The sequence below is a fragment of the Mobula birostris genome, chromosome 3, assembly GCF_030028105.1.
Source record: "Mobula birostris isolate sMobBir1 chromosome 3, sMobBir1.hap1, whole genome shotgun sequence".
Classification (NCBI taxonomy): Eukaryota; Metazoa; Chordata; class Chondrichthyes; order Myliobatiformes; family Myliobatidae; genus Mobula; species Mobula birostris.
In genome coordinates this window covers 173,603,370-173,629,544 of record NC_092372.1, presented here as the reverse complement: position 1 = coordinate 173,629,544, position 26,175 = coordinate 173,603,370, and the positions used below count along the sequence as shown (strand labels likewise).

Sequence of the window (26,175 nt, the reverse complement as noted above, 5' to 3'; positions counted from 1 at the left end):
TTTCCCAGGGTGGCTAAGACAAGATGGCATAATTTTAAGGTGATTGGGGGAAGTATAGAGGGGAAGTCAGGTAAATGTTTTTTTTAAAAACTGATACTGATAAGTGCTTGGAATCTCCTGCCTGGAGTGGTGATAGCAGCAGATACATGAAAGAAAAATGGAAGACAAAGGCAATATTAGTGTTCAAGAAGTCTAAGATATAAAAGCAAGGATAGAATGTTGAGACTTCATATAGCATTGGTTGACCGCAGTTGGAGTGCTGTGGGCAGTTTTGGGGCCCCTATCTAAGAAAAGATATGCTGGCATTGGAGAGGGACCAGAGGTGGTGCACCAGTATGATTCCTGGCACAGAAGGGTTAATGCATGAAGAACACTTAATAGCTCTGGAATTGTTCTCCCTGGAGTTTAGAGGAATGGGAAGTGATGGGAGGAGAATCTCATTGAAACCTATTGAATATTGAAAGGCCTAGACAGAGAAGATGTGGAGAGGATGTTTCCTATAGTGGAAGAGCCTAGGACCAGAGGGCACAGCTTCAGAATAGAGGGAAGTCCCTTTAGAACAGAGATGAGTCAGAATATTTTTAACTAGAGGGTGGTGAAAGTGTAGGATTCATTGCCATAGACAGCGCTGGAGGCAAAGTCATTACATATATTTAAAACACAGGTTCTTCATTGGTAAGAGCAAAAAGGTTACAGGGAAAGGATAGGAGAATGGGGTTGAAAAGGATAATGAATCAGCCACAATGGAATAGCAGAGCTGACTTGATGGGCCAAATGGCCTAATTCTGCTCCTGTGTCTTATGGTAAAATATTAACAGCAAACAAGTGACATGCCTTCATGAATTAACTACAACTGAGGACTTAATTAATCATTTTATACATTTTTACTTTATAAATTTGAACTTATGCATTAAACTACTGTTTTACAAACACCATACCAAATAGGCATGCTTTTGCTCATGCATTTTCAACATAACTCCTTTGTTTTGAGGCTAGCTGAGGGATGAGGTATAAATAATGAGACGAATTTCCTGATCCAATGACCAATTTTGGTGCTACATAATTAGTTAAAATAATACAGAACAAAATGACAACCTATTACATTCACAAGTGAGACAACAGTTTTAAAGCCTTAAGCAATCCCATTTTGAGAGGCTACAAAGTCATAACCATAATTATCCATCCCAAGCTGGTACAAAATTTCTACAAACCAAGCTATACCACAACTTCAGAAACTCCAAATTCATATTTAAAAGCAAACTTCACTCCCTAATGTTCATACAAGCAGCCCACCACTGGAAAAATACAACATATGTTCTCTACATTTCGCTAGTGACATTCTAAAATGTTAAAGTACCTGTTGCAAAAGGGACAACATTCAAATTGATAGAAGTTTAACACTGAGAATCAATCACAAAAGGATGTGATAATACAAGGAAATTCACCAAGCTGCTGTCTTTGAGTGCTCAGTAGTGCAAATAAGTCTCAATTCAGGGATACAAATGCACTTCATGAGCAGAGACACCAAAATTTCAGACCACTACTATCTGTAAAATTGACCCCAGTTATCAATATCCTTAATTTAGAAATTAATTAACAGTAATTACAAAATCAGTACTGAATTAGTTGAAATTTTTATACAGCAGACCAACAAAATGATTTGATAGCATGAACAAGTCACTGAAGAATAGCAAGATTAAATTTTATTAATCTATTTCTCATTTCATTCGTCTCTTATAGCTGATAACTGGGTTTGTAGGGGTATGGATCATGGTTGCATAGTTCACAACTGGAAAGTATCCATCAACAAGATCAAATTCATACAAACGGATTAAAGTAGACCATATTGTCTTGATCTGTACATATGCAAAGTTTTCCCCAATACAACGATGACGACCTAGAGGAAGAAAAGAAAGTTAAAGGTTGTAAAGTAAAAGACATGACGCGATAAATTGTCTTTTATAAACGAGAACATCTGCAGATGCAGGAAATCCAAATAACACACAAAATGCTGGAGGAAATCAGCAGGCCAAGCAGCATCTGTGGAAAGCAGTACAGTCAATATTTCAGGCCAAGACCCTTCATCAAGACTGGTGAAGAGTTTCGGCCCAAAACGTCAACCGTACTCTTTTTTTCATAGAAGTAGCCTGGCCTGCTGAATTCCACCAGCATTTTGTGTGTGTTGCTTGTCTTTTCTTTAATTACTTCTCAAAAAAGAGTAATGAAATAGGAGTGATGAAACTATTGTGCAAAATACCTTTAATTTATTTACCCCTTTAAAAACAAAAGTCAAGCTCCGTATTGGTTCTGCAGAGGGACACATACAAAGCAGGAGTTGCAGTCAACAGGTGACCTGTAAATTTTATCAAGAATGGCAGCTAGTAAGGATGATTCCAAATCAAAGGAATATTAAGCAACACACATCAAAGTTGCTGGTGAACGCAGCAGGCCAGGCAGTATCTCTAGGAAGAGGTGCAGTTGACGTTTCGGGCCGAGACCCTTCATCAGGACTAACTGAGAGAAGAGCTAGTAAGAGATTTGTGAGGGGGAGGGGGAGATCCAAAAGGATAGGAGAAGACAGGAGGGGGAGGGATGGAGCCAAGAGCTGGACAGGTGATTGGCAAAAGGGATATGAGAGGATCATGGGACAGGAGGTCCAGGGAGAAAGACAAGGGGGGACCCAGAGGATGGGCAAGGGGTATAGTCAGAGGGACAGAGGGAGAAAAAGGAGAGTGAGAGAAAGAATGTGTGTATATAAATAAATAACGGATGGGGTATGATGGGGAGGTGGGGCATTAGCAGAAGTTTGAGAAGTCAATGTTCATGCCATCAGGTTGGAGGCTACCCAGATGGAATATAAGGTGTTGTTCCTCCAACCTGAGTGTGGCTTCATCTTTACAGTAGAGGAGGCCATGGATAGACATGTCAGAATGTGACGTGGAATTAAAATGTGTGGCCACTGGGAGATCCTGCTTTCTCTGGCGGACGCAGTGTAGGTGTTCAGCGAAACGATCTCCCAGTCTGCGTCGGGTCTCGCCAATATATAGAAGGCCACAGTGGGAGCACTGGACCTCGACCACATTTTGACTCAAAGGAATATTGGTACTGGGGAAATGTTAAGTCAGGCTTGTTTCTATTTTAAGAAATTAAACTTTCCATGGACATTATAAACAAAGCACATTGTTCATGGGGGGATCATACTGGCCAAGGGTTACACATTTTAAAACTAGCACTTTAGAAGTTAGGGGAATTCACACAGTATACTACTTCTGGCAGAGCTACAGAGTACTGGCGAAAGGATGTTTAAAAGAGAATATTAGGAAAAGGGGTAACCACTTACCTCTTCAATCCTACCCTGATCATGGCTGATCTACCTAGGTCTCTTCTGTATCATTCAGAAAGCCCTAATTCCCAAATTATTCAAAACATTATTTACTTCCTCTTTAAATAATAATATAATTTCCATAAATCTGGGGGTAGAGAATTCCTGAAATTCAACATCCTTTGCAACTAGAAATCCCTACACGCTTGTTTTAAGTAACTGTCGCTAATATCGATAACTATGTCTTTTTGTTTGAGGTTCTTCCACTTCTAGAAACATTAGCATCTGCCTTATCATATATACTAAAGTTCCTGCATGTTTCCATTGGATAACCTCTCACTCTTTCAAACTCAAAAGAATATTAATCTATTTTTTCTTAGCCACTCATATCTGGAATGTCTCCTTTGTCAGTACAGTGGATTCTGGTTAATTGGGACAGATCAGGACCAGTACATTTTGGCCCAATTAAGTGTCTGCCCCAATTAGCCAGTGTTTAATAGAAATAGTTAAGTATTTGTTACCATTTAAATCAGTAACAAATAATGTATTTAAATGAAATACCAAACAAATTAGAACACTACTGGTGGTTGTCCATCACATCCGACGATGACGGGAAACCTGAGCAGGAGAGTTTTTAAAGTGGAAAAACTGTTGCACTGGAGCAATTCCACTCTCGACCTCAGAGGTCTGGGTCCAGTGGGAGGAGTAGATATCACAACCAGACTCTTCCCTGATGCAGTGGATGACCGTGACTTACTCTGTACCTCGTCATGCCCGCCGCTCTCCACGTAGCAATGTAGAACCACCTTCCAGGCCATTGGATCTCACTGTAGACCTCATCCACCCCATCTACCAGACCTGACTTTGCACGCTGGGACAGGCACGTCCCTATATCACTTGCGTAGAAGACCCACCGGTTGAGTGTCCAGTGGGGACCAAAGGTAACATTCAAGATGATTGCCAATAACTTCAAATTCTTCAAGGTTCCTAACTTGTTAAAGTAGTGAAATCGTTTCCTCTTCTCTCCCAGCTAGTTCTGGCACATCCAAGTCTGAATGCTCGAAACCACAGTGAACAAAACGGTTCAGAATTGCCTTTCCACTTCTCGCTAACTATCAGTAACAAAAATCACTGCTTTTTGAACACGAACACAAGTAACTGACATTTTTATTTTAGGAACTGTTTGCTCTAAGCACGGTGTAGTGTCCAACAGCCACATGAACGTGCACCTGACTGACTGGTTAGAAAATGTCAAGAAACAGTCCCCGGCCCAATTATTGGTGCGGTGTCCCAAACAAAAAAAGGAATCCCAGCTATGTTCTCCATCTGTTTTCCTCTTTAAGAGTTGTCCCAAATAAGTGGCTGCTCCGATTAACGAATGGTCAAATTAACCAGCTGCACCATATATCCTTTCTTCAACAAGAGCACCTAGTTGTGCATAGTACTCTAGGCTCAGCCTCACCAATATCCAATACAATTCTCAGTTAGTCTCCACTTTTGAACTCCAATACTTTTGCAAATAAAGGCTAATACACCATTTGTCTTCCTAACCACATGCGTACTCTTTTGAAAATAAGACCGTGGGATATCAGAGCAGAATTAGGCCATTCAGCCCCTCAAATCTGCTCCACCATTTCATCATGGCTGATCAAATTTTCCTCTCAGCCCCAGTCTCCTGCCTTCTCCCATATCCCTTCATGCCCTAACCTATCAAGAATATATCCTCTCCCTTAAATATACAAAAGATCTGGCCTCCACAGCTGCCTGTAGCAAAGAATTCTACAGATTCACACTCTCTGGCTAAAGAAATTCCTCCACATCTCCATTCTAAAAGAACACCATTCTATTCTGAGGCTGTGTCCTCTGGTCTTAGACTCTCCACCATGGGAAACATCCTCTCCACATCCACTCTATCATGGTCTTTCACCATTCGACAGATCTCAATGAAGTCACCCCTCATTCTTCTGCATTCCAGTGAATCACAGCACAAAGACATCAAATGTTCTTCATATGACAAGCCGTTCAATCCTGGAATTATTTTCATGAACCTCCTTTGAACTCTCTCCAGTTTCAACACATCCTTTCTAAGATAAGGGGCCCAAACCTGCTCCAAGTGAGGCCTCACCAGTGCTTTATAAAGTCTCAACCTTCCATCCTTGCACTTATTCCATTCACCTTGAAATGAATGCTAACATTGCATTTGCCTTTCTCACCACAGACTCAACCTGCAAATTAACCTTCAGGGAATCCTGCATCTTGCATTTCAGTTTTTTGTATTTTCTCTCCCTTAGAAAATTGTCAGCCCTTTCATTTCTTCCACCAAAGTGCATGACCATACATTTCCCAACACTGTATTCCATCAGCCCATTATCCTAATATGTCTAAGTCCATCTGTACCTTCTCTACTTTCTCAAAACTACCTATCCCTCCACCTATCTCATAGCACAAGAGCTCTAAACCAGGCAGCAACTGGCTTGAAACTTTTTTGATAGAACAAATCCTACCTGCGCCAAAAGGTACAAACGCAAACTTTTGTTGGGCAGCCGGGTTATCTCGGAGATAGCGATCCGGGTCGAAATCAAATCTTTCAACCCAAGCATCTTTAAGTCTGTGGTTGATGGTAGGAGAGACACACACTTGATGGCCTGGAGGAATGGTGTAACCAGCAACAGTCTACAGGAGGAACAGAAGTCAATATTACAGATATTCAAAAAATTTAACAGCAGACCTGGAGAGCTTAATGAAAATGTCAATGGATAATTGATCAATGCAGCACTGATCACTTGTAAGTTTTTAAAGAAGCAAATTGATAAGCCTTGTTGAAGATTAATAACTTTGACACATGGAACAATTGTGCAATTAGTTTATCTCACATTAAGCTCAACTAGTGACGAGGTAAACAAAAATTAGTGACTTTTCATCACGTGTCAAGGGAATAGCTGTTCATGCATTTCTCAAATAAATTGAAACAAATAAAGTCAATATAGTTAAGTGGTAATCAAGTTATGATCATGTCTAATCTTATCCGCACCACTGTCCACATGAAAACACTTATCAAGAGCTCAATGGCTTACTTTTTCCAACTCTTGGAACATTTTGGCCAGGTATATCAAGTCCTAGGCACTTTACATGGGACTGTGACAGAACATTCTCCAGTTTGTCTAGATGATTATATCTCCACAACTCAAGAACCTACACATGAATTGGCTTATTGACTGGAATTTAATCCTCTGTGCTAAATATTTGCCTTCTCCACTTCTAGTGAAATGTGATTGTAGTGTGAATCACTTACAAGGTATCCTTTATTTTACAAAGTACAATGGCAATAGACCTGTCCACTACTTAAGAATTCCTCTTTAGGTCATACACTAACCTGGTATGGAAGTGTCATTGTTACTGGGTCTAACTTTTGAAACGGCCTATAAGAAAAAACTTTGGGAGTGCTTTCACCATTCAAGAGCCCATCAACCTCTGACTTAAATACACCCAATGACCTATCTTACAGCCACCTGTGGCAATGAATTCCACAGGTTCACCACGCTCTAGCTAAAGAAATTCCTCTCCATCTCTATTCTAAATGGATGTCCCTCTATTCTGAAGCTGTGCCCTCTGGTCCTAGACACACTCACCATAGGAAACATCCTCTCCACATCCACTCCATCAAGGCCTTACACCATTTCATAGGCTGGTGTCCTCTGGTCTTAGACTCTCCCAGCATAGGAACATCCTCTCCACATCCATTCTTATCAAGGCCTTTCAAAATTTGATAGGTTTCAATGAGCTTCCCCCACCCCCCCATTCTTCTAAATTCCAGTGATTACAGGCCTAGAGCCATCAATCACTCCTTTTACAATAGTTGTTTCAATCCCAGAATCATTCTACTGAAACTCCTCTCCACCCTCTCCCGTATCAGCACATCCTTTCTTAAATCTGCTCACAATACTCCAAGTGAACCCTCACCAGTGCCTTATAAATCCCCAGCATTACATCCTTGCTTTTATGTTCGAGTCCTCTCGAAATGAATGTTAACATTGCATTTGCCTTTCTCACCACCGACTCAATCTGCAAATTAACCTCTAGGGAATCCTGCACAAAGATGGCTCACTACCATCTTAAGAGCAAATAGACTCTATTTTCAAATCATACATAATGATTATGCTATTCAGCTCACTAAGTCCAAACTGGCTCCCAGCAGAGCAATTCCATCAATGCCATTCTCCCTGGTCCTATTCTCTTGCAATCCTGCAAATTATGCTCTCCCACATGCTCTTCAATACTCTCTTTTTGGCTGCTTTTCATTTTATCAAGGGATAACTTACTGCAGCCAAATAACCTGCAAGGTTGAGAGAGAAAAACTTCAGGCAGAGAACATTCAAGCTGCTAATTTTAGCTGAGCCGTAGAACTGCTGCACCAGTGCCGTCCACAATGCCCACAACCTGTAAATAATACAGGAGGAATCTGTTGTTTAAAGAATCTGGTGCTATTTTGTCCTCCATGTATCACAATTACTGCTTAAACTATCCAACAGCATAAATGCCAGTGCTATCATGTTTGCTGTTGTGTGCTGGGGCAGCAGGCTGAGGGTAACAGACATCAACAGAATCAACAAACTTATTCGTAAGGCCAGTGATGTTGTGGGGATGGAACTGGACTCTCTGACGGTGGTGTCTGAAAAGAGGATGCTGTCTAAGTTGCATGCCATCTTGGTCAATGTCTCCCATCCACTACATAATGTACTGGGTGGGCACAGGAGTACATTCAGCCAGAGACTCATTCCACCGAGATGCAGCACAGAGCGTCACAGGAAGTCATTCCTGTCTGTGGCCATCAAACTTTACAACTCCTTCCTTGGAGGGTCAGACACCCTGTGCCGATAGGCTGGTCCTGGACTTATTTCATAATTTACTGGCATAATTTACATATTACTATTTAACTATTTATGGTTCTATTACTATTTATTATTTATGGGGCAACTGTAACAAAAACCAATTTCCCCCTGGGATCAATAAAGTATGACTACTACTACTACTAAATAACAAATGTTCTGAATATCACTGTGTAGATTAGCAGTTAAGACAGATAGCAGTCCCATCTGTTCATGCATTCATTTAAATTGTGTGCTCATATAAAAATGATTCCACTGTGAAAAATAGATGTGCTTCTTTCGATTTAGAATACTGATTCACAATTCCGTATAATCCATGATGGTATTTTTAAAGCCCAGAAGCAAGTTATACTGTCCTAAGGCTCTGACATACCTGTGGAGTTCTGGCCATCCTCATCATTGTCATTATTGGAGGACGGAGCCTGAGGGTTTCCTTTAAGCAGCGATCCAACAAACTCATGTCCTTCAGCTGCAAGGAAATTTTTTAAAAAAAGGACTGATGCTCTCTTTGCACAAGTCACTAATGAACCAAACCTAGCCCACCATTTTATTTAAATAGTTCATTGATTAAAAATACCCTTGAAAGCAATTTACATGAATTAAGCATAAAACTCCTCAGATATAACCAGCAATACTGGTACCACAGGTTATGGGGGACTATGCAGAAAACACTATTTTCTATACTTAGAAAATACAAGTTATATATTTAGAATATATGTTTCTGCACTAGGAACAGTATAAATCAGATATTGGGTAACAAGAAATGTTGAAAGTGAAGCAAGGAAATTTTAAGGTCAGGAGATCTGGTTTGAATAGAAACACAAGTGAAAAAAGTACACCAAATTGTCAAGCAGCTAAGTAACAAACCGTGGTTTGTTTTGACCACAAGCATAAAAAAGGTGCTGAAATATTGGGCTCTATTGTCTCGCTGAACTGAATGCCAGGAGGAGAATATTACAGACATGTGGTGCTACAATGTACATACTTAGTTCTATGGATCAAGGTATTTGATCTTGGGCCAATTAAGAAAATCTAGGTTGATGTTATTTAAAAATGTATAGAAAAGCAAGTTACAGATTGTTTCCTGAACAGTATTTCCAAAGTAAACTGATAAATTTAAATTGGTTTATTTTTGTCACATGTACCAAAGTACTGTACAATGGAAAAACTTGTCTTGCTTACTGTTCATACAGATCAATTTATTACAACAGTGCATTGAGATAGTATATAGTAAAACAATAACAGAGTGCAGAATAAAGTGTTAACAGTTACAGATAACCACAGTGCAGGTAGACAATGAGGTGCAAGGTTATGGGGTAGATTATGAGGTCAAAAATCCATCTTATCGTACAAGGGAAATATTCAATAGTCTTATGACAACAGGATAGAACCTGGTATTATACGCTTTCAGGCTTTTGTACATTCTGCCTGATGGGATGTGGGATATATCTGGGGTATGGAGCCTTTAATTAAGCTGGCTGCTTCACTGAGGCAGCAACAAGTATAGACTGAGTCCATGGAGGGGAGGCTAGTTTCTGTACTAAACTGTGCTATGTTCACAACTCTTTGCAATCATGGGAAGAACAGTCACCATATCATCTTTGTGGCAGCTTTTCTCCAATGTTTAATCCAGAGATGTTCAGATTGAACTGTGAATGATTTGCACATAAAGAACATATTCTAGCTTTAACAGTACATTCATTTAAAGATATGGTTTACAAATCATCCACATTGTCACGGTTCAGATCAGGCATACCTGATCGTAGGTGAGCAGTGGCAGGTCCTCCCCAGCCACTGCTTTCTGCTCCACATAGCAACGCTCCTGCAGCTCTTTATGTTGAGCCAAGAAAAATCCCATCCAGGCACTGGTAGTAGAGGAAGTATGCTGCCCTGCCAACAGCAGTCCAATAAGCATACCCGCAATTTCGTCGTCAGTCAGAAAAGTTCCGTCCCTACAGAAAATATAAATATCAAAAGAAATAGCATTACAGCAAAGCAAAATGGCTGGACAGGAAGGCATAGCTGCCATTTGAAAATCAGTGGATGTTGTTTACTTGGATTTTCAAAAGGTCTTTGACAAGGTGCTGCATATCAGGTTGCTAAACAAGATAAGAAACCATGGTATTACAGGAAAAATACTCGACTGGAAAGTCTAGAACCAGAGGGCACACCTCAGAAAAGAAGTAAGTTCCTTTAATAAAGAGATGAGGAGGAATTTCTTTCACCAGAGGGTTGTAAATCTGTGGAATTTATTGCCAGAGGTGTCTGTGGAGGCCGAGTCATTGGCATATTTAAAGCAAAGTTGGATGGTTACTTGAGAGAATAAAGGTCAAGTCAAAGGGAGGGATAAAAACATCCAACAAAAACGTCAGAAGAATGGAGTTGAGAGGGAAAATAAATCAGTCATAATCGAATGATGGAGCAGACGCAATGCCCAATTCTGCTCCTATGTCTTATGGAAAACATCAGTGAACCAGATGAGTTTTTAAAGACACTGTTACATGGCTATGATTACTAAGGTCAGTATTTTTTAAATTCTCTATTCCAGATATAAATTCAAGTTCTACAACTCACGAAGTTGAATTTGAATTCATGTCTCAGGATGAAAGAACTACTAGTCCTGCCATTTAATCAGTACAATCTCTTGCTCATGGAAAGATTGTGCATTTGTTCTCCTGTATTCCATAGCTGCTCACTTATCCAATTTTAAAATAGAAGCATATATTTATCAAATCTATGCTTCTTATCCACTTAGAAATGATCCAAGTCTATCAAACATTTAGGTTTTAAATCAATATCCTCATCTTAATCCCAACTAAGGATTTTGGGAAAGCGCCCTCCAACACAAATTAATTCTATTAACACAGCACTAGAGTAGCTTTCAACATCAATGACCAATGCTAAAAAGCAAAATGCTAAATCTTTTCAGTATAATTTGACTTATTCATTTGTAACATAGTGTTTTCAATCACAGGAATAACCTGGTGAATACTGAAAACAGAAAAGCTCCTTCATCTCTGAGTGCTGAAGACATACTTGTAGGTAGCATCCAGTAAGGTCTGTAGCATATCATCCTCCTTGGTACTCGACTCCCTCCGTTTCTTAATTACATCATAGAAGATATTCTTGATCTTCTTATGTGCTTTATCACGTCGTCTATCCAAAAACAGAGAGGAATATTTTGAAAAATGTCTGAATAAAACTTATTAACAAAGGCAACCGTAAATCATTTGACTGGGTACAAAATAAATATCAGGGCAGGGAGATAACAAGCATGTCAAATGTGTAAAGCTGACAATAACCTAGAGTACAAGAATTTACACTGGTAGAAACATTCCAAAGCCATTATATTTACAGTATGTTTACACCTATATATTCTTTCTTCCAGTATCCACAACCACTTCCATCTCCTTCATGAAGTCATTGTTGGCTTACTGGGCAACAGCTCCTCAGACTGGGGAAACTACCACCTGCTACACTCAACCCTGATCCCCAAACCATAAAGATCAAAAACCTTAAACAGCGGGCTTGTTGTAGAAGGTTAAATTAAGCAGACTTAGCCTATACACTCACTTTTAGAAACACAAATCATTATGTGATTAAAATATAAAAAAATCCTAATGGGACTTAAAAGGTAAGTGCTTCCCCTGGCTGGAGTGACCAGAGTCCCAAAATAAAGGCACAACCATTCACGATAGAGTTAACAGGAACTTTCTTTGTTCAGGGGTAGCTGATCTTTGAAATTTTCTATCCAGCTGCATGGCAGAGAATTGGTCAATCAATATATTTAAGGGAGTCTGACAGATCTTTAAAATAAGAACATGGGATTTGTTCAGGAAAGAGGGACAAAATCAGCCACGATCTTACTGAACGGTAGAGTACACAAGGAGCTGAATGGTCTATTCCTGTCTCCATCTCTTATGAATTTAAAAAGGATACTGCAGAATCAAAATTAGGTTTAATATCACTGGCAAACGTCATGAAGTTTGTTAACTTTGCATCAGCAGTACAATGCAATACATAATAATAGAGAAAAAACTGAATTAAAGTATACATACACATATATACACACACCTGTATATTAAATAGTAAGTAGTGCAAAAATAAAACTTTTTAAAAGTAGTGAGGTAGTGTTCACGGGTTCAATGTCCATTCAGAAATCGGATGGCAGAGGGGAAGAAGCTGTTCCTGAATCGCTGAATGTGTGCCTTCGGGCTTCTGTCCCTCCTTCCTGAGGGCAGCAATGAGAGCAGGGCATGTGTGGGTGTTGGGGGTCCTCAACGACGGATGCCATCTCTTTGAGGCATCACTCCTAGATACTACCGGAGGCTAGTGCCTACAATGGAGCTGACTAGGACTCTCTGCAGCGTATTTCAATACTTCTTCCTTGTAAGTCAATACAGTAAGCTGCAGCATTTGGCCTCACAATCCACTTGGCTCTTTCAGTAACTGAAATACAGATGACACCGCATGCTTTTTTATATAATGGAGTACTGCTGCTTCATAGCTCTAGATGATCTGTGTTTGATTCTGACCTCAGCTGCTGTCTGAGTTCTCCATATTTCTGTTTGCACATCCCCTGGTTATTCTAGTATTTTTCCACCAACCAAAGAGCTGGATAGTCAACTGACCATTGTAAGTCACGCCTTAAAATAACTAAAAAAAAATCAAGGGTGAGTTACCGGGAAAGTGAAAGAGGATAAGTTGCAGGATACAGCGAAATAAAGAGAGAGGGAAAGGAACTGATCAGATTGCTGTTTCATATTAAGTCAAATACATCTTAGAAAAGCTACTGACATACATGCTTTATAAACTGACCATGAACAATGTTATGAGAATTTATTACCAATATTATTCACTAAAACTCCAGATGATACACACCCTCTAATGCAAATTTCTGTTTCACAATGCTGGACTTGAAGGGTGTATTTAATTGATATTCACACACAAAAGACAAGTGATTGTCTATAATCTTTCGCAATCTTTGGTTAGATCTCTAGTCTACTTCTGACAGAAATTAAATCACTAATTTCTGTCAGAAGCAGACCAGAATAACAAGTTGATTTCTCATTGTAGCCCTCTGACTGGCCATGCCTAATGCTAATATGACTGGTTAGCAATATGACTGCATTTTATAAAAAGGGATAGTATATTTAAAATACACAGAATATTTATTTGGATTTCACAGTTTAAAGTTCTGTGGATACTTTCAACAGTAATGCAACTCTTGGAGTTATTGTTTGACCCAAAGGTTTTCAGAACAGTATGATTTATCACTTTACACCCATTCAGTACCTGAAACTGGGAAGAGGTAACCAGCTGGGAAGAAGCCATGCAGCATGGGTAAATCCACCATCAAGGTCAGCATAGAGCTGAGCAACTTTCTCACTGAGCAGGTTTCGAATCTCTTTTCCATGTAAACAACGGCTGGCTGTTAAAATGATCAGCTCTGAGAGGGCCTCAAACAAATCTAAAAAATAAACAAATTGAAGCAATTTATTGTAAGTTTTAAATGCCCTCTAAATACTAACATTTTCTGCAAATAAACTTATTGTCAATACAATGAGAGAACAGATTCTTGTTCTGAATTTTTTTCCTTACATTAAACTTTACTGGCATTTTGCACAAATAACATTCAAATATTATAAAAGCCCTGCAATTTTAATTGCTACAGTCATCCAAAAAATCTCACGCAGTTGCTTCACATTCAGTTCCTGGACGACTTCACTTTTGGTCCGTTCACTACTGCATTCGGTTTCCATTGTTACCCTTTCCTCTTCCAATTGCATCAGCTCTTCATCTATCAGTTCTTGGTCATGAGATGCTAAAACCTCTTCAACATCATCTTTGTCAACTTCCACAAGCCAAACTCACTTTGTCCTTACTTTGTTCACCATGATCGAAATGCTTAATTATGTCTAGTTTTATGCTAAGTGTAACACCCTTATGAGCTCTTCTAGGCTTTTCCGATACCTTAGAACTCATCTTGCTAACGGATGCTCACAGACACGTGATTAAGCAATGCGGGCTAGAATGCAGTTCCGGTGGAGGAGCTTGGCTGCTCGGGGTGCGCGCTGCCTTCTATCGCACATTGCTTTTTTTCATAACAGTGCAAACACCTTCTGTTAGCGAAAACAGGTAACTAATGTAGGTCTTCCGTAACAGCGAGGTTTTGTAAAACGAACGTTCAAAAAGCGGGGGACACCTGTATCTCCAGCTACATTGAGATATTCAGTTCTCACCAAACCACCCTCCAATTTAAACCATCTCAATAAGCTTAGCAAGTTTATGTGTTTGCTAGTGTAAAGTTCTTACTTACAACATGTTGAGCATACTTGCTCTACTGGACAGAAACTTGCTCATTTAGATACAAGTCAGAATAAGTTAGAACACAGAGCATAGAACATACAGCACAGGACACGCCCTTTGACCCACAACACAGTGCCCACCATATAACCAACTCCAAGATCAATCTAACTCTTCCCTCCTACATAGCCCTCCATTTTTTTCAATCATCCATGTGCCTATCTAAGAGCTTCTTAAATGCCCCTAATGTATCTGCCTCTACCACCACCTCTGGCAGGGCATTCCATGCACCCACCACTGCGTAAAAGTTAACTCTGACATCCCCCCCTATACTATCTATCAATCACCTTAAAATGATGCCCCCTCATATTAGCGATTTCTGCTCTGGGATAAGAAGTCTCTGGCTATCCACTCGATTTATGCCTCTTATCATCTTGAACACTTCCATCAAAACACTCTCATCCTCTTTCCCTCCGAAAAGTCCTAGCTTGTCCTAGCTTATCCTCATGAAACACAGTATTTCAAGTGTGGTCTAACCCGGGTTTTATAGAGCTGCAACATTACCTTGTGGCTCTTGAACTCAATGCCCCAACTAAGGACTTCTTAACAACCCTATCACCTTTGAGGGATTGATGGACATGCACCCCAAGGTCCCTCTGTTCCTCCACACTGCTAAGAAAGCTGTCATTAACCCAGAATCAGAAAGAGGTTTAATATCACTGGCAAACATCTCTGCGGACAAACTATCAACATCTTTTATAAATCTACTGATTCCTATGGTTATCTCGGCTATACCTCTCCCCACCCTATTTCCTGCAAAAATGCTATTCCCTTCTCTCAATTTCATTGTCTCCGCCATATCTGTTTGCAGAATGTGGCTTTCTGTTCCAGGAAATCGGGATGTTCACCATCTTTAAAGAACAGAGTTTTCCTCCCCCTACTACTGACGCTGCCCTCACCCGCACCTCCTCCATTTCCCAAACATCCGCGCTCACATCATCTTCCCGTCGCCTTAACAATGGTCCTCTTGTCCTTACGTACAACCTCATCAGCCTCCACATCCAACACATGCTCGGCAACTTCCGCCATCTCCAAAGAGATCTTACCACTAAACATATCTTTACCCCCACCCACCTCCGCTTTCCACAAGAATCGCTCCCTCCACGATTTCCTTGTCCAGTCATCTCTCCCTATTAATCTTCCTCCCAGCTCTTATGGCCCAAGTACCATACCTGCCAAACACCTCCTGCCTCATCTCCATTCAGGGCCTAAGGCAGTCCTTCCAGGTGAGGCAAAACTTCACCTGCAAATCTGCTGGGGTCGTCTATTGTACCAGTGAGCCTGATGTGCCTCCTTTACATTGGTGAGACCGCTTCGTCGAACACCTCTTTCTTCTACTACGTTTAGAAGATAGTATCTCTTGTAGAATACAGTTAAAGAGCCATATAGTACATGAACAAATCCTTTGGCCCACTGAATGCACACCACTATAAACCACCCACTTACTTAACACCAATTTTTAGTCTCCCTATGTTTATGAACTTGCCAAATTTTTTTTACCATTCGGTTGCACACAAAGAACAGTATATAGTGGCTAATCAAAGTACTAAGCCACAAATGTTTGAGGGTTGGGAGGAAATATGAACAGCCCAAGGGAAACCCATGTGGTCTCAAGAAGAACATACACGCACCACACAAACAGCAGCCAGGGTCAGGACTGAACCTGGATCTCTGTTGCGATGAGGCAACATCTCTGCTAACTATGCCACTGTCCCCTTCCCACTCCTTCAAGTTAGAATATACAATTATTTAGTACTACATTTCACCCACAATTAAATACCTCAGCATAAAGAATAATCCTCAATATAACTTCTTCGGAATTTATGCAAAACTTTTTTAAAGTTGAAACCACCAAAAGCAGAGATGACTAAATATTCAAATACTTACTTTTGACACCACTGTCACCCCAACGTTTAAAATACTCAATAGTTTCCTCTTCAATCAGAGGGATGTGCTGTTTAAATTGTGCAATGTTCAGACCAGTTTTGAGCATCTTCTTCTGTTCCAGAAATAACTTGTCAAATAAGAAAATAACTTTTATTTATGGAAAATACTTAAAAATGGAAAAGTTTTTTTTAAACTTACAGAAACAATTCAATGCTCTGAAGAGACGAACTTTGCAACTTTGTTCTTTCCTATTCTAAATGACATATTTTACTTATCAAGTTAACTTACAGATAACTCAAAATGGAAATTGTTCAATAAACATTGGCTGTTCATGGCCAAGGTTTTCGTTTTATGCTCTGCATTAACTCGTCAGTGATAATAAATCTGATTCTGAATCTGAATTTCTAGTTAGAGGCATTGATCTACAGAGGAATTGGAATTTTATTTTACATTTATTATATTTTCATATTTTCTCATGACATAGGAGGGGTCATTAGGTTGACTGAAACCGCGCCAGTTTTCAGAACTACCTTGTCAGTCCCATTCCCTCTCTTATTTCCCTAGATGCTATTCTTCCTCACATGCCATGTACACATTCTCTTACAACCAATACCCTCAGGGTCATTTATAGCAGCCAGCTAACCAACCATCTGTGACATGTTCTCTCCTCATATGGAAGGAGGCAAAGGAGCCTAAAGACATGTACTCAACATTTTAGGAACAGCTTCTTCCCCTCAGCCATCATATTGATAATGAACCAATGAATATATTTCACTATTTTTGCATTACTTATTTAGTTTTTTTTATGTATATTTCTTTTTGTAATTTATCGTATATTTTAGGTATGCACTGTTCTGCCGCCAAGAAACAACATATTTCATGATTAGTGTCAGTGATAATAAAAGTGATTTTGATTCAGATAGTCAAGTTCGAAACATATATTTAGGGAATCGGAAAAGGCCAACTATGACTTAATCAAGCTTCAGCTCTGAGTAAAAAGGCAGAAGGGGCAAGTTTTCAGACCAGACACACAATAAAATATTCAAGTTAAAGACAAACATGACATCCAAATTACAACAAAAGCCCTTCACCAATAATTCCTGTTAGATGGATAAGCTTTCACTCCATGTTGCTCTTGCCCCCTTTTACACCATTGCCTTAACAAACGAGATTTGGAAGTCCATATACACCATACCAACTACATTTTCCTCACATCTCTGTTACATCAAAGCAAATTTCTATAAAGGTTAGTGAGACACAATTTGCCTTTAATAAATCTGTTCTAGCTTTCACTAATTAATCTGTGTTTGTCCAAATTATTGATATGATTATTTCTTCTTTATTGTTTCTAGAAAGCTCCCTGCCACAAAGTTTGCCAGTTTTCTAAATTTTGGCTTCATTGTATGCTTAAGATGCCAAGAAATGCAATGCAGCAAGTGCAGAAGCTAGAAACTGCTGGGAGCACTCAACAGTATCAGTGGGAAGAAAGAACTGCAGAAAGATAAAAACTGCAGATACCAAAAAAATAGATCTCTCCCCATTCAGCATTCTACACAGTTTGTTCCTTCTGCGAGTCCCTGCTTCATTCTTATGAGTCCACCAACCCGTCAATTCATAAGGGCGGTCCAGAGTTTTCACTCAATTTTCCATCCCACTCTGAATTCTCTACCTTGGGCTTCTTATAGATCATTCCAACAACACCCAAAGAAAGCTCAAAAAAACCAACTAGAAAGCTCAAAAAAACCATCTCATCTCCCATTGTAGACCTGAGGCTCATTTTAACAATTTCAAGTGAGCAGCTCTTCCTCTCTTTCACATACATCCCTCTCCCCACACTATCCATGTGGCTTTTCAATCTCAATATTTTGCTTCTTTTTTCTCTCTTTTTCTTTTATCTCTTTTTTTTTAAAACAGGTGATACTTTGATCATTTTAGTCTGCACCATATTACAGACATTTCTTCTTTGTATACACCTTTAACCCTCCCTACAACCCAACTCAGGCAAGGATGCTCACTTTCCAAATCTAATGTAAGGCCTTCAACCTGAATCAAAGCATCTACATGAATATGAGTAAAACCAATAAAATAGGCAGAAGAAACCTAGCAGCTCAGACAGCATTTACAGACCACAAAATAGGGTCAATGTTACAGATTGATTAGAACTACTGAATATCTCCTATATTTTCTATTTTTTATTTCAGATATATGGCATCTGCAAATTTTTATTATCAGATGAACACTATTAATATAACAAAAATCTAAAGTTTCTTCGTGGCAAAAATAAATTTGCCTTTGAATTAAGTATAACTAGGGAACAAGACTGATGTCCAATGTTTAATTCTGTCATTCATTACACAATTTCCACCTTCAGCAGCTTACTATCATCAAGAGATCACAAATAGATTAGACATTTAAAAAAAACAAACTGGATCTTTAAAAAGAAACTAATTACAGGACGAGTCCTGATTACAGTTCATGTGAAAAGCCCCACATTTCTGACCAACAGGAAAATATACATACTGGGTTTGGAATATCATAGGCAACTCCTTTGCCAAAAACTGGTGTTGTAAGCTTGGAGTAAACATCCTCAGCATTTAAGTCCTCATTTTTACTGTTGAAGAGCAAAGCAGCCGAGTCACTCCCCAGCAAATATGTAAATGTCTTCCCAACCATTGTGAAACTAAACACAGGACCATACTGTTTAAAAAAAGAGAATGATTTAAAATGATTTAAAAAATTAAATTGACATTAGTTGACCTGTTACTTATAAAGAGCATACACTTAGTAATTCTCTGCTTGAGACCAACTAAACTTGTCATTCTGACAATATTTACTTTCTCAAATAACAACTTGTGAAAATTCAGCAGAGCCTGTACATAATGCATTCACAAGCTTTCACTCCATTAATTTGTAACACAAAATATTGATGCATCTGAATACAAATCTACAGTGACTTCATGACTGAGGATATCAGCAGTTACGCCATTAATCTGAGAAATAGGGATCTTGGGATAATGGTCACAGAAATTGATACAGTGTTAGTAAAGGCATTTGTACATCTTTATTAGTCAAGGCACTAAATTCAACAGTTAGGAAATTATGGTTAAACTTTTTATAAAGTTCTGGTTTGTCCACATCTGGAGTAGTGCATTCAGTTCTGGTTTCCCCATTTGTGCGAGCTTTGGAGAGGGTGCAGAAGAGGTTTCCCGGGACGCTGCCTAGATTAGGGGCATGTTAAATAAGGTGAGGTTAGAAAAACTTGACTTGTTTTCTCTGGAGGGGCAAAGGCTGAGAGGATACTTGATAGATACTTATAAAATGATGAGACATACGTACCATAGAAAGCCAATATCTATTTCCCAGTGTTGAAATGTCTAATCCTAGAAGGTATGTATTTAAGGTGGGGGGGAAGAGGGGAGGAGGCAAATTCAAAGGAAATGTGTGGGAGAAGTTTTTTTTTTAAAAAAAGCACAATGAGTGGGGGGGTTCCTGGAAGGGGAGTGGAGGCAGAAATGAAATTAGACATTTAAGAATCTTAGACAGGCACATAAATATACAGAGAATGGAGAGATTACTGACAATACAGTATGCAGGGAGAAGGGATTAGTTTAATTAGTACAGCACAATATTGTGGGCTGAAGGGCCTATTCCGTTATTCAAAACAAATTGTACCAATTAAGGAAAAATGGTAAGTAATTACAGATGGGTTTTAATGTGGAAATAAATTTGCAAAATAGCAGTAACTTTTAATGTAAGCTCGCACAAATGGGGAAACCAGAACTGAATGCAGTACTCCAGATGTGGACAAACCAGAACTTTATAAAAAGTTTAACCATAATTTCCTAACTGTTGGAATTCAGTGCCTCGACTATTGGCACTATAGGAATGAAACAATAAACCGAAGTAAATGAAATAATTATAAACCAATAAAATTTTAGTCCTACAGCTATTGAAATTTGTTTTGAATTATTCACCTCTCAAAATACATTAAATATTGCAAATTCAGTTTTGCACAATAGATTTAGTAAACTTTGAGCATTTCCCCCAATTAATCCTCCACAAGTATCAGGCAAGATTTCTGATAAGTCCAGCACAACCCTTTTTCCCCAAATCAAACACTCAGCTCAACCACATTTCTTTAAGGTCACTAAGGAACAGTAGAAATAGCGGCAACTGGAAATTATGTACAATTAGATTATGTGACTGGAGAGCAGAGGTATATTTAACACTTACTTTAGAGTACGCATCTTCTAAAAAGTCAATCGGATTTCTTCCAAAAGCAATTGCATGTCCAAGGAATGGAATGCTAGAATGAATATATGGCGGGTATTTCTGAAAAAAAAGATGCCAGTAACTTAGCAAGCAACCAATGAAATACACTAACATAAACAGTAATAATTTCACACACTCAGTCCATCTTGTTGTCTATCAGATACACCAAGTAATAAGAAAGAGTAATAGAAAATTGGTCTTTATAGCGAGGGATAGGAGGGGGAAAATTAGGGGAGTTTTGATCCAGCTTTACTGTATACCGGTGAATTTGCAGTTATAGTCTCCATATTTAAGAGAATACATACTTGCTTTGGACAATGTGAAAAGAAGGCTCATTTCATTGAGTATTAGATATGAAGAGACGTATGAAGAATGGTTGAGTAGGGTTTATATTCAGTGGCCAAGTGGTTAAGGCATTCGTCTAGTGATCTGAAGGTTGTTAGTTCGAGCCTCAGCTGTAGCAGCGTGTTTGCGTCCTTAAGCAAGGCACTTAACCACACATTGCTCTAATGTCTGTGCGAGGAGTGGCGCCCCACACAGACTTCCAATCTGTGCCTTGTAAGGCATGAAAATGCCCGACGCAGGCCTCTCATGGTCTGAGTCAACGTTCCCTCCCTCCCCTATATTCAGTCAGAATAAGAGTCAATCAGACTAAGATCTGATTGAAACATAAGAAAGTCTGTGGGGATCTGACAGGGCGGATGCCAAGGGTACGTCTCCCCAAATTGGGGATCTAGAATTAGGGTACACTATTTCAGAATAAAAGGATGCCTGTTTAAGGTAAAGAGATGGAATTTCTTCACCCAGGTGGTTGTCTTTCTGAGGTATTCCCTTATCACAAATACATTCAATGCAGATAATGAGAGGCTTTTGAACAGCAGGAGAGGCTTCAAAAGTCCAATCAGCCCACTTTTGTTTCTTATATTCAACAGTTATCCACTAGACAAAAGATAAAAGTCCTAATAACTCTCCTTCTAGTTTTAAGTAGCACTTTAACTGCCATTCCAATTACATCAAGTGACATAATTCTCCTTCAATCAGCCATGACAGTCTCGACGCTGTCAATAATTTCACAAAAGCACTTTTCTTAATGTGATTATTCTTTACATTATTCTGTACTAGTTTTAATTACATTGATCATATCAACATATGATATCAACTGCAAGATAAGAATGAAAAATAATCCACTATTTTCCAAGTCTTTTTATTGTTCAGTGTACCCCCACAATACAGTTCAGATAACAGAAATTCACCCATATGGAATTCACAAATCACTATCAAAACAATTGAGATACAGAACAATTATTTGTTCTTACAGATTTTATGTGAGAAAAAAATAACTAAACAAACAAAATGTGAAAGAAAGGAAAATATGTTTCTAGGAATACAAACCTTCCATAATGTTGGGGCAAGCCATATTTGCCTTTCCTCTTATTTTTAATATACATTCATTCATGATTAGTGGGTGCCTTTAATGAGATATGTGAGCTGTCTTCTAGAACCACTGCAATTTGAAGGTAGCACTGTAGTGCTGTTGGGAGTTTCAATATTCTGATTCATCAACAATGAAAGAACAGTGATAAATTACACTCTGAATTCTGTTATCGCTTTTCCCCTATACTACCTTGATGTACTAATGTGCTGAAATAATCTGTATGGATGGAGCGCAAAACAAAGTTTTCCACTGTACTTCAGCATGTGAGACAAATAATAAACCAATCAGCAAACTCTCAAGTCACTACATGGCTTGAAAAGGAAGTCAGGGTTGGTGCTGTTCCCCTGCACTTATTGTTTGTTTTTTTTTAAATGGGAGATACAAGTTACAGATTTGGAGTGCTCTCAGAGAAACCTGCAAAACTGCTGGATTACATCTTGTGTATCATACGTCCTGCAACCACAGGGCCCCAGCTGTAAAAAGAATAATTATTTGTGGTGGGTTGGTCGTCAAGGACACAGACTTTTCTGTCCCGGATAGAGTTGTGTTTGAGTTTTACTGGCGCTGCACTCATCCAACCAACACACAAGTATGGTGTTGTACTTCTGCATTGTGCTTTCCCAGTGCTGCAACAGCCTTGGGATGAATCATTCTGAAGAATACCCAATTTTCTGTCTGCTTTTGTAAATCAAAGTGGAATTAAGATTCAGTCCAGGATTGGCCATGGGGTATTCAATAGCACTAACACAATGCAATATTATGAGATGACAATACTCTCTTCCTAGCACTTGTGGCACAAAACGTTGCCTTGTCACCTGTCAGGCAAGCCAAGGTGTTCACAACTCTTGGCCCATGCAGACATGGTTTATTCAATAGTGTAAAGAATTGTGAATGGAACAGTATATTATGCAAATGTTGACAAACATTCTGATCTTACGATGGACAGAGTATCACGGATAAAGCTTAATTTAGGAAATAACACTGAGAAGTTTCTGCCTCGATGGTTTGGAATAGAGTTAACTGGCTTCCAACTACCTTACTTTTCGAACATAATCAAGAGATGTGGATTTATAGCTGTGAACCAGGCTATCATTCAAGGGATCATATCTGAATTTCTGTATAAAATCCAATTTCCTCATTGGCGTCATTAATCTCAATTTGCATAATCTCCAAAAATCAAGGATTAATTATTTTCCAATCATTACAGGCTTTAAAGTAAAGAAAATCATATGACTGGCAATTTCCCTGAGTGAAAAAATGTCTCATCATAGTCACGTCTGAAGACCATGACCTCCACCTTCAAACTTCCAGCCCATGCTTAACACACTGAGCATTTTTTTTCCAGAGAACCAAACACTTTCTTGAATGAAAGAGTACTGGAAAAGTTATTGGAACTATAAACCAGTAAATCCATTAAACCTAGTGTTTCAAAAGAACAGAGGAAATGTGGAATCAAATGCAATCACAATGTTTGAGGGGCATTTAGACGAACACTTAAATAGACCAGGCATAGAAGATATGGCGGTATAAATGGGCGAAAATGTCACCATGGAAGTTACGGACCAAGGAGTTCATTTTTGTGCTGAACAAAGTGGCTACAAAGATGACTTATGAATTGATTACAATGCCCAAAACCTGCAAACAGAATTAAACAGTCTGGAAAATGACAAATGAACACCATAATTTAATGAGTGAAAAAGACAAATGGAAAGCCAGTTTCATTCAGGAAATGTAGGAAAATAATGAAATCTGTGGTTAACTGTTAATTTAGAGTTTAGGAAGAACTGGTATTTTATCCTTTATCGTACAGAGTAAGCAATTCTTGTGGAAGGGCCTTGATGAGACTTCACCTGCACCACTGAGCTAACTTTCTCTCTAACTGTCTAGTAAGGTAAACAAAAATGAAAACCAGGATGAGAGGGCTAGCCTTTGAGGAGAGAGGTTAGCTTATAGACTTTCAATTTTGGAAGAATTGAGAAACAAACACATACAACACAGGATTTTGAAAGGATTTGATCAGAAAATTAGCTTTTATCACCTTCCGGTGAGTTCAGAACTAGGAAGTACAACCTCAGGATACAGGGGTCTGTCATTAAAAACCTAGGAAAGGAGAAATATGTTCACTAAAAGAGCTGTGAAACCTCAAAGGGCCTTCTTTAATTATAGACTGAAGAAGAAGAAGAAAGCCCTTAACTCCAAGTGGAGTCATCGGGACGCCGTCGTGACGGAGCTTTTTTTAGCAGGCTTTCTTAGTTTTACCATGCCGAGTTGCTAGCTCAACACTCAACCCAGCACGGATGGAAAGCGTGCAAGGGAGCCGGCTGGATTCAAACTCGGGAGCCTTCGCTCTGAGGTCCGGCGCTGATGCCACTACACCACCAGCCGACGGAAATTAAAGACTGAGATCAATAAGGTTTCAGGGAAGTGGATCAGAGAGGAAAGAACTTTTTTTAAATATCATGGTATCATAATGGTTGGCTTGAATGACAGATCTGACATACCAGGCCATGTAACCTATTATTTCTTATGGCCCAAAATATCCTTTGGTAGTAAGTTTCTACAATAAAATAATGTTCAATTAGTTCGAACACAATTCTGTAACTACTTCACAGGCAGCAACAAAGATCCATCCAATCTATAGTTTGCAATTTACCTGATGGTAACCATTGCATCAAAAATTACTGAGGTGCTATCACAGGATGTTAACAAGACAGTAGGCAGCCAAGAATTATGTCTGGCTCTATTATTACCACTGGTAGACTCTAACGGCATACTGTACAAAAGTTTCATATCACGTATTTCTTTAAAACATCACTTTATTCCATATCAGCTAGTTCCTGGCTTCTGCACATTGGAACAATTTATCTGTCAACACTGAGGAATAATTAGAAATACCTGTCAGATCGGCTCCCAACCTGCCACAGCTTCGTCAACATATCAACCACATTATAATTTACAAATTAAACAATGTGATATTTCTAGTCAGCTCCTGTTAACAACTTTTACTATGGCAATCCTTATGAGTAACCGTTAATTTGAAGGAACAGTGAACCACATTTTAAATAATTGAGATAAATTGAAAACGCCTGCTTCCAGTATGATTTATTCATCCTCAAAGGTGGTTTACTCTTAATTTCTTCCCCACTTCAGAGGCAACTGAGGATGGGCAATAAATGTCGCACTGCTAGGGGCATCGGATTTCTGCAGGAAATGATAATACAAAGTTAAGAACCATTTCCAAAATATAAAGGAATTGAGTTCTGATACATACCGTGTTCGGATTTTCATAATGTTTTAAGCTCATTTTGGAGAAGTACGCCAGACTCAAGATAAAAGCTGAAGTAACCAGCACCATGGTCGTCAAGCTGCCATCCACGACCTTTTCCACGGCATTTCCCAGGATGGACGAGCCAGCCGCCAGCAGCAGCAAGAGCATCACTGCGACCACCGACCCTTCCCTGCACGGGACAAATTTGCAAGCTGTAGTCCCGGGAAAATTCTGCCCGGAGATGCAATCTGACGCCCACAGACGGTTTATGCTTCTACTTCTGTAATTAAAGCCAACAACATAAAAAGAAAGCGTAACGGTGAGATCTCCGCAGCGGCAGCGCTGTGAGGACCGAGAGCAAAGAGGCGGGCTTGCCGCTCGACCCAGCCGCAGAGTCGAACAACTCTCATTGGCTGCACGCCGCTCTATGTAGAGTCGGACAACTCTCATTGGCTGCACGCCGCTCTACTGATGTCTGACTATATGATGTCACAAAGCAACCTGCGCAGTGACGTGACCCCAGGTGGAGACGAGTCTCTCCCGGTGGAACTCGGCTGCGGAAAGCGCTGTCAGATTTGGGGACGATTTAATTATAGAACCAGAATAACTGGCAATCAGAAAGTTGAAAAACATCAGTAAATTCTGGAAATCTGATTTTTTTTTGCAAAGTGAGACAATCTATTTGGAGAGAGAGTGTTAACTTTTCATCGAAACAGGAAATATTAGGTGGTGCATGATT

The 26,175-nt window shown here is 39.3% G+C and overlaps 1 protein-coding gene across 2 annotated transcripts; it reads right to left on the bottom strand.

Moving 5' to 3' along the window:
* Positions 1–1,681: 1,681 nt before the first annotated feature.
* Positions 1,682–25,804, bottom strand: cyp51 (cytochrome P450, family 51). Of its 2 annotated transcripts, XM_072253710.1 has the most exons (10): positions 25,440–25,803; positions 20,695–20,793; positions 18,982–19,158; positions 16,462–16,588; positions 13,504–13,678; positions 11,245–11,364; positions 9,965–10,160; positions 8,582–8,677; positions 5,827–5,995; positions 1,682–1,897 (listed from the first exon to the last, which is right to left on the bottom strand). In XM_072253710.1, exons 1-10 carry the CDS (start codon positions 25,602–25,604, stop codon positions 1,719–1,721), a joined length of 1,503 nt encoding a protein of 500 aa, XP_072109811.1. In that variant the 5' UTR covers positions 25,605–25,803; the 3' UTR covers positions 1,682–1,718. The 2 variants fall into 2 exon arrangements, with proteins under 2 accessions (XP_072109811.1, XP_072109812.1); XM_072253711.1 differs by lacking the exon at positions 8,582–8,677 and having other exon boundaries at positions 25,440–25,804.
* Between the last annotated feature and the right edge of the window lie 371 nt (positions 25,805–26,175).

Coding starts and splice junctions, on each gene's coding strand:
- cyp51 (XM_072253710.1), bottom strand. CDS start 25,604: ATGCTCTTGCTGCTGCTGGCGGCTGGCTCGTCCATCCTGGGAAATGCC. Junction 16,589..18,981: donor CCTATGATATTCCAAACCCA/GTATGTATATTT, acceptor TTATTTGACAAG/TTATTTCTGGAACAGAAGAA. Junction 10,161..11,244: donor TTACTGGATGCTACCTACAA/GTATGTCTTCAG, acceptor TATTTTCTGTAG/GGACGGAACTTTTCTGACTG.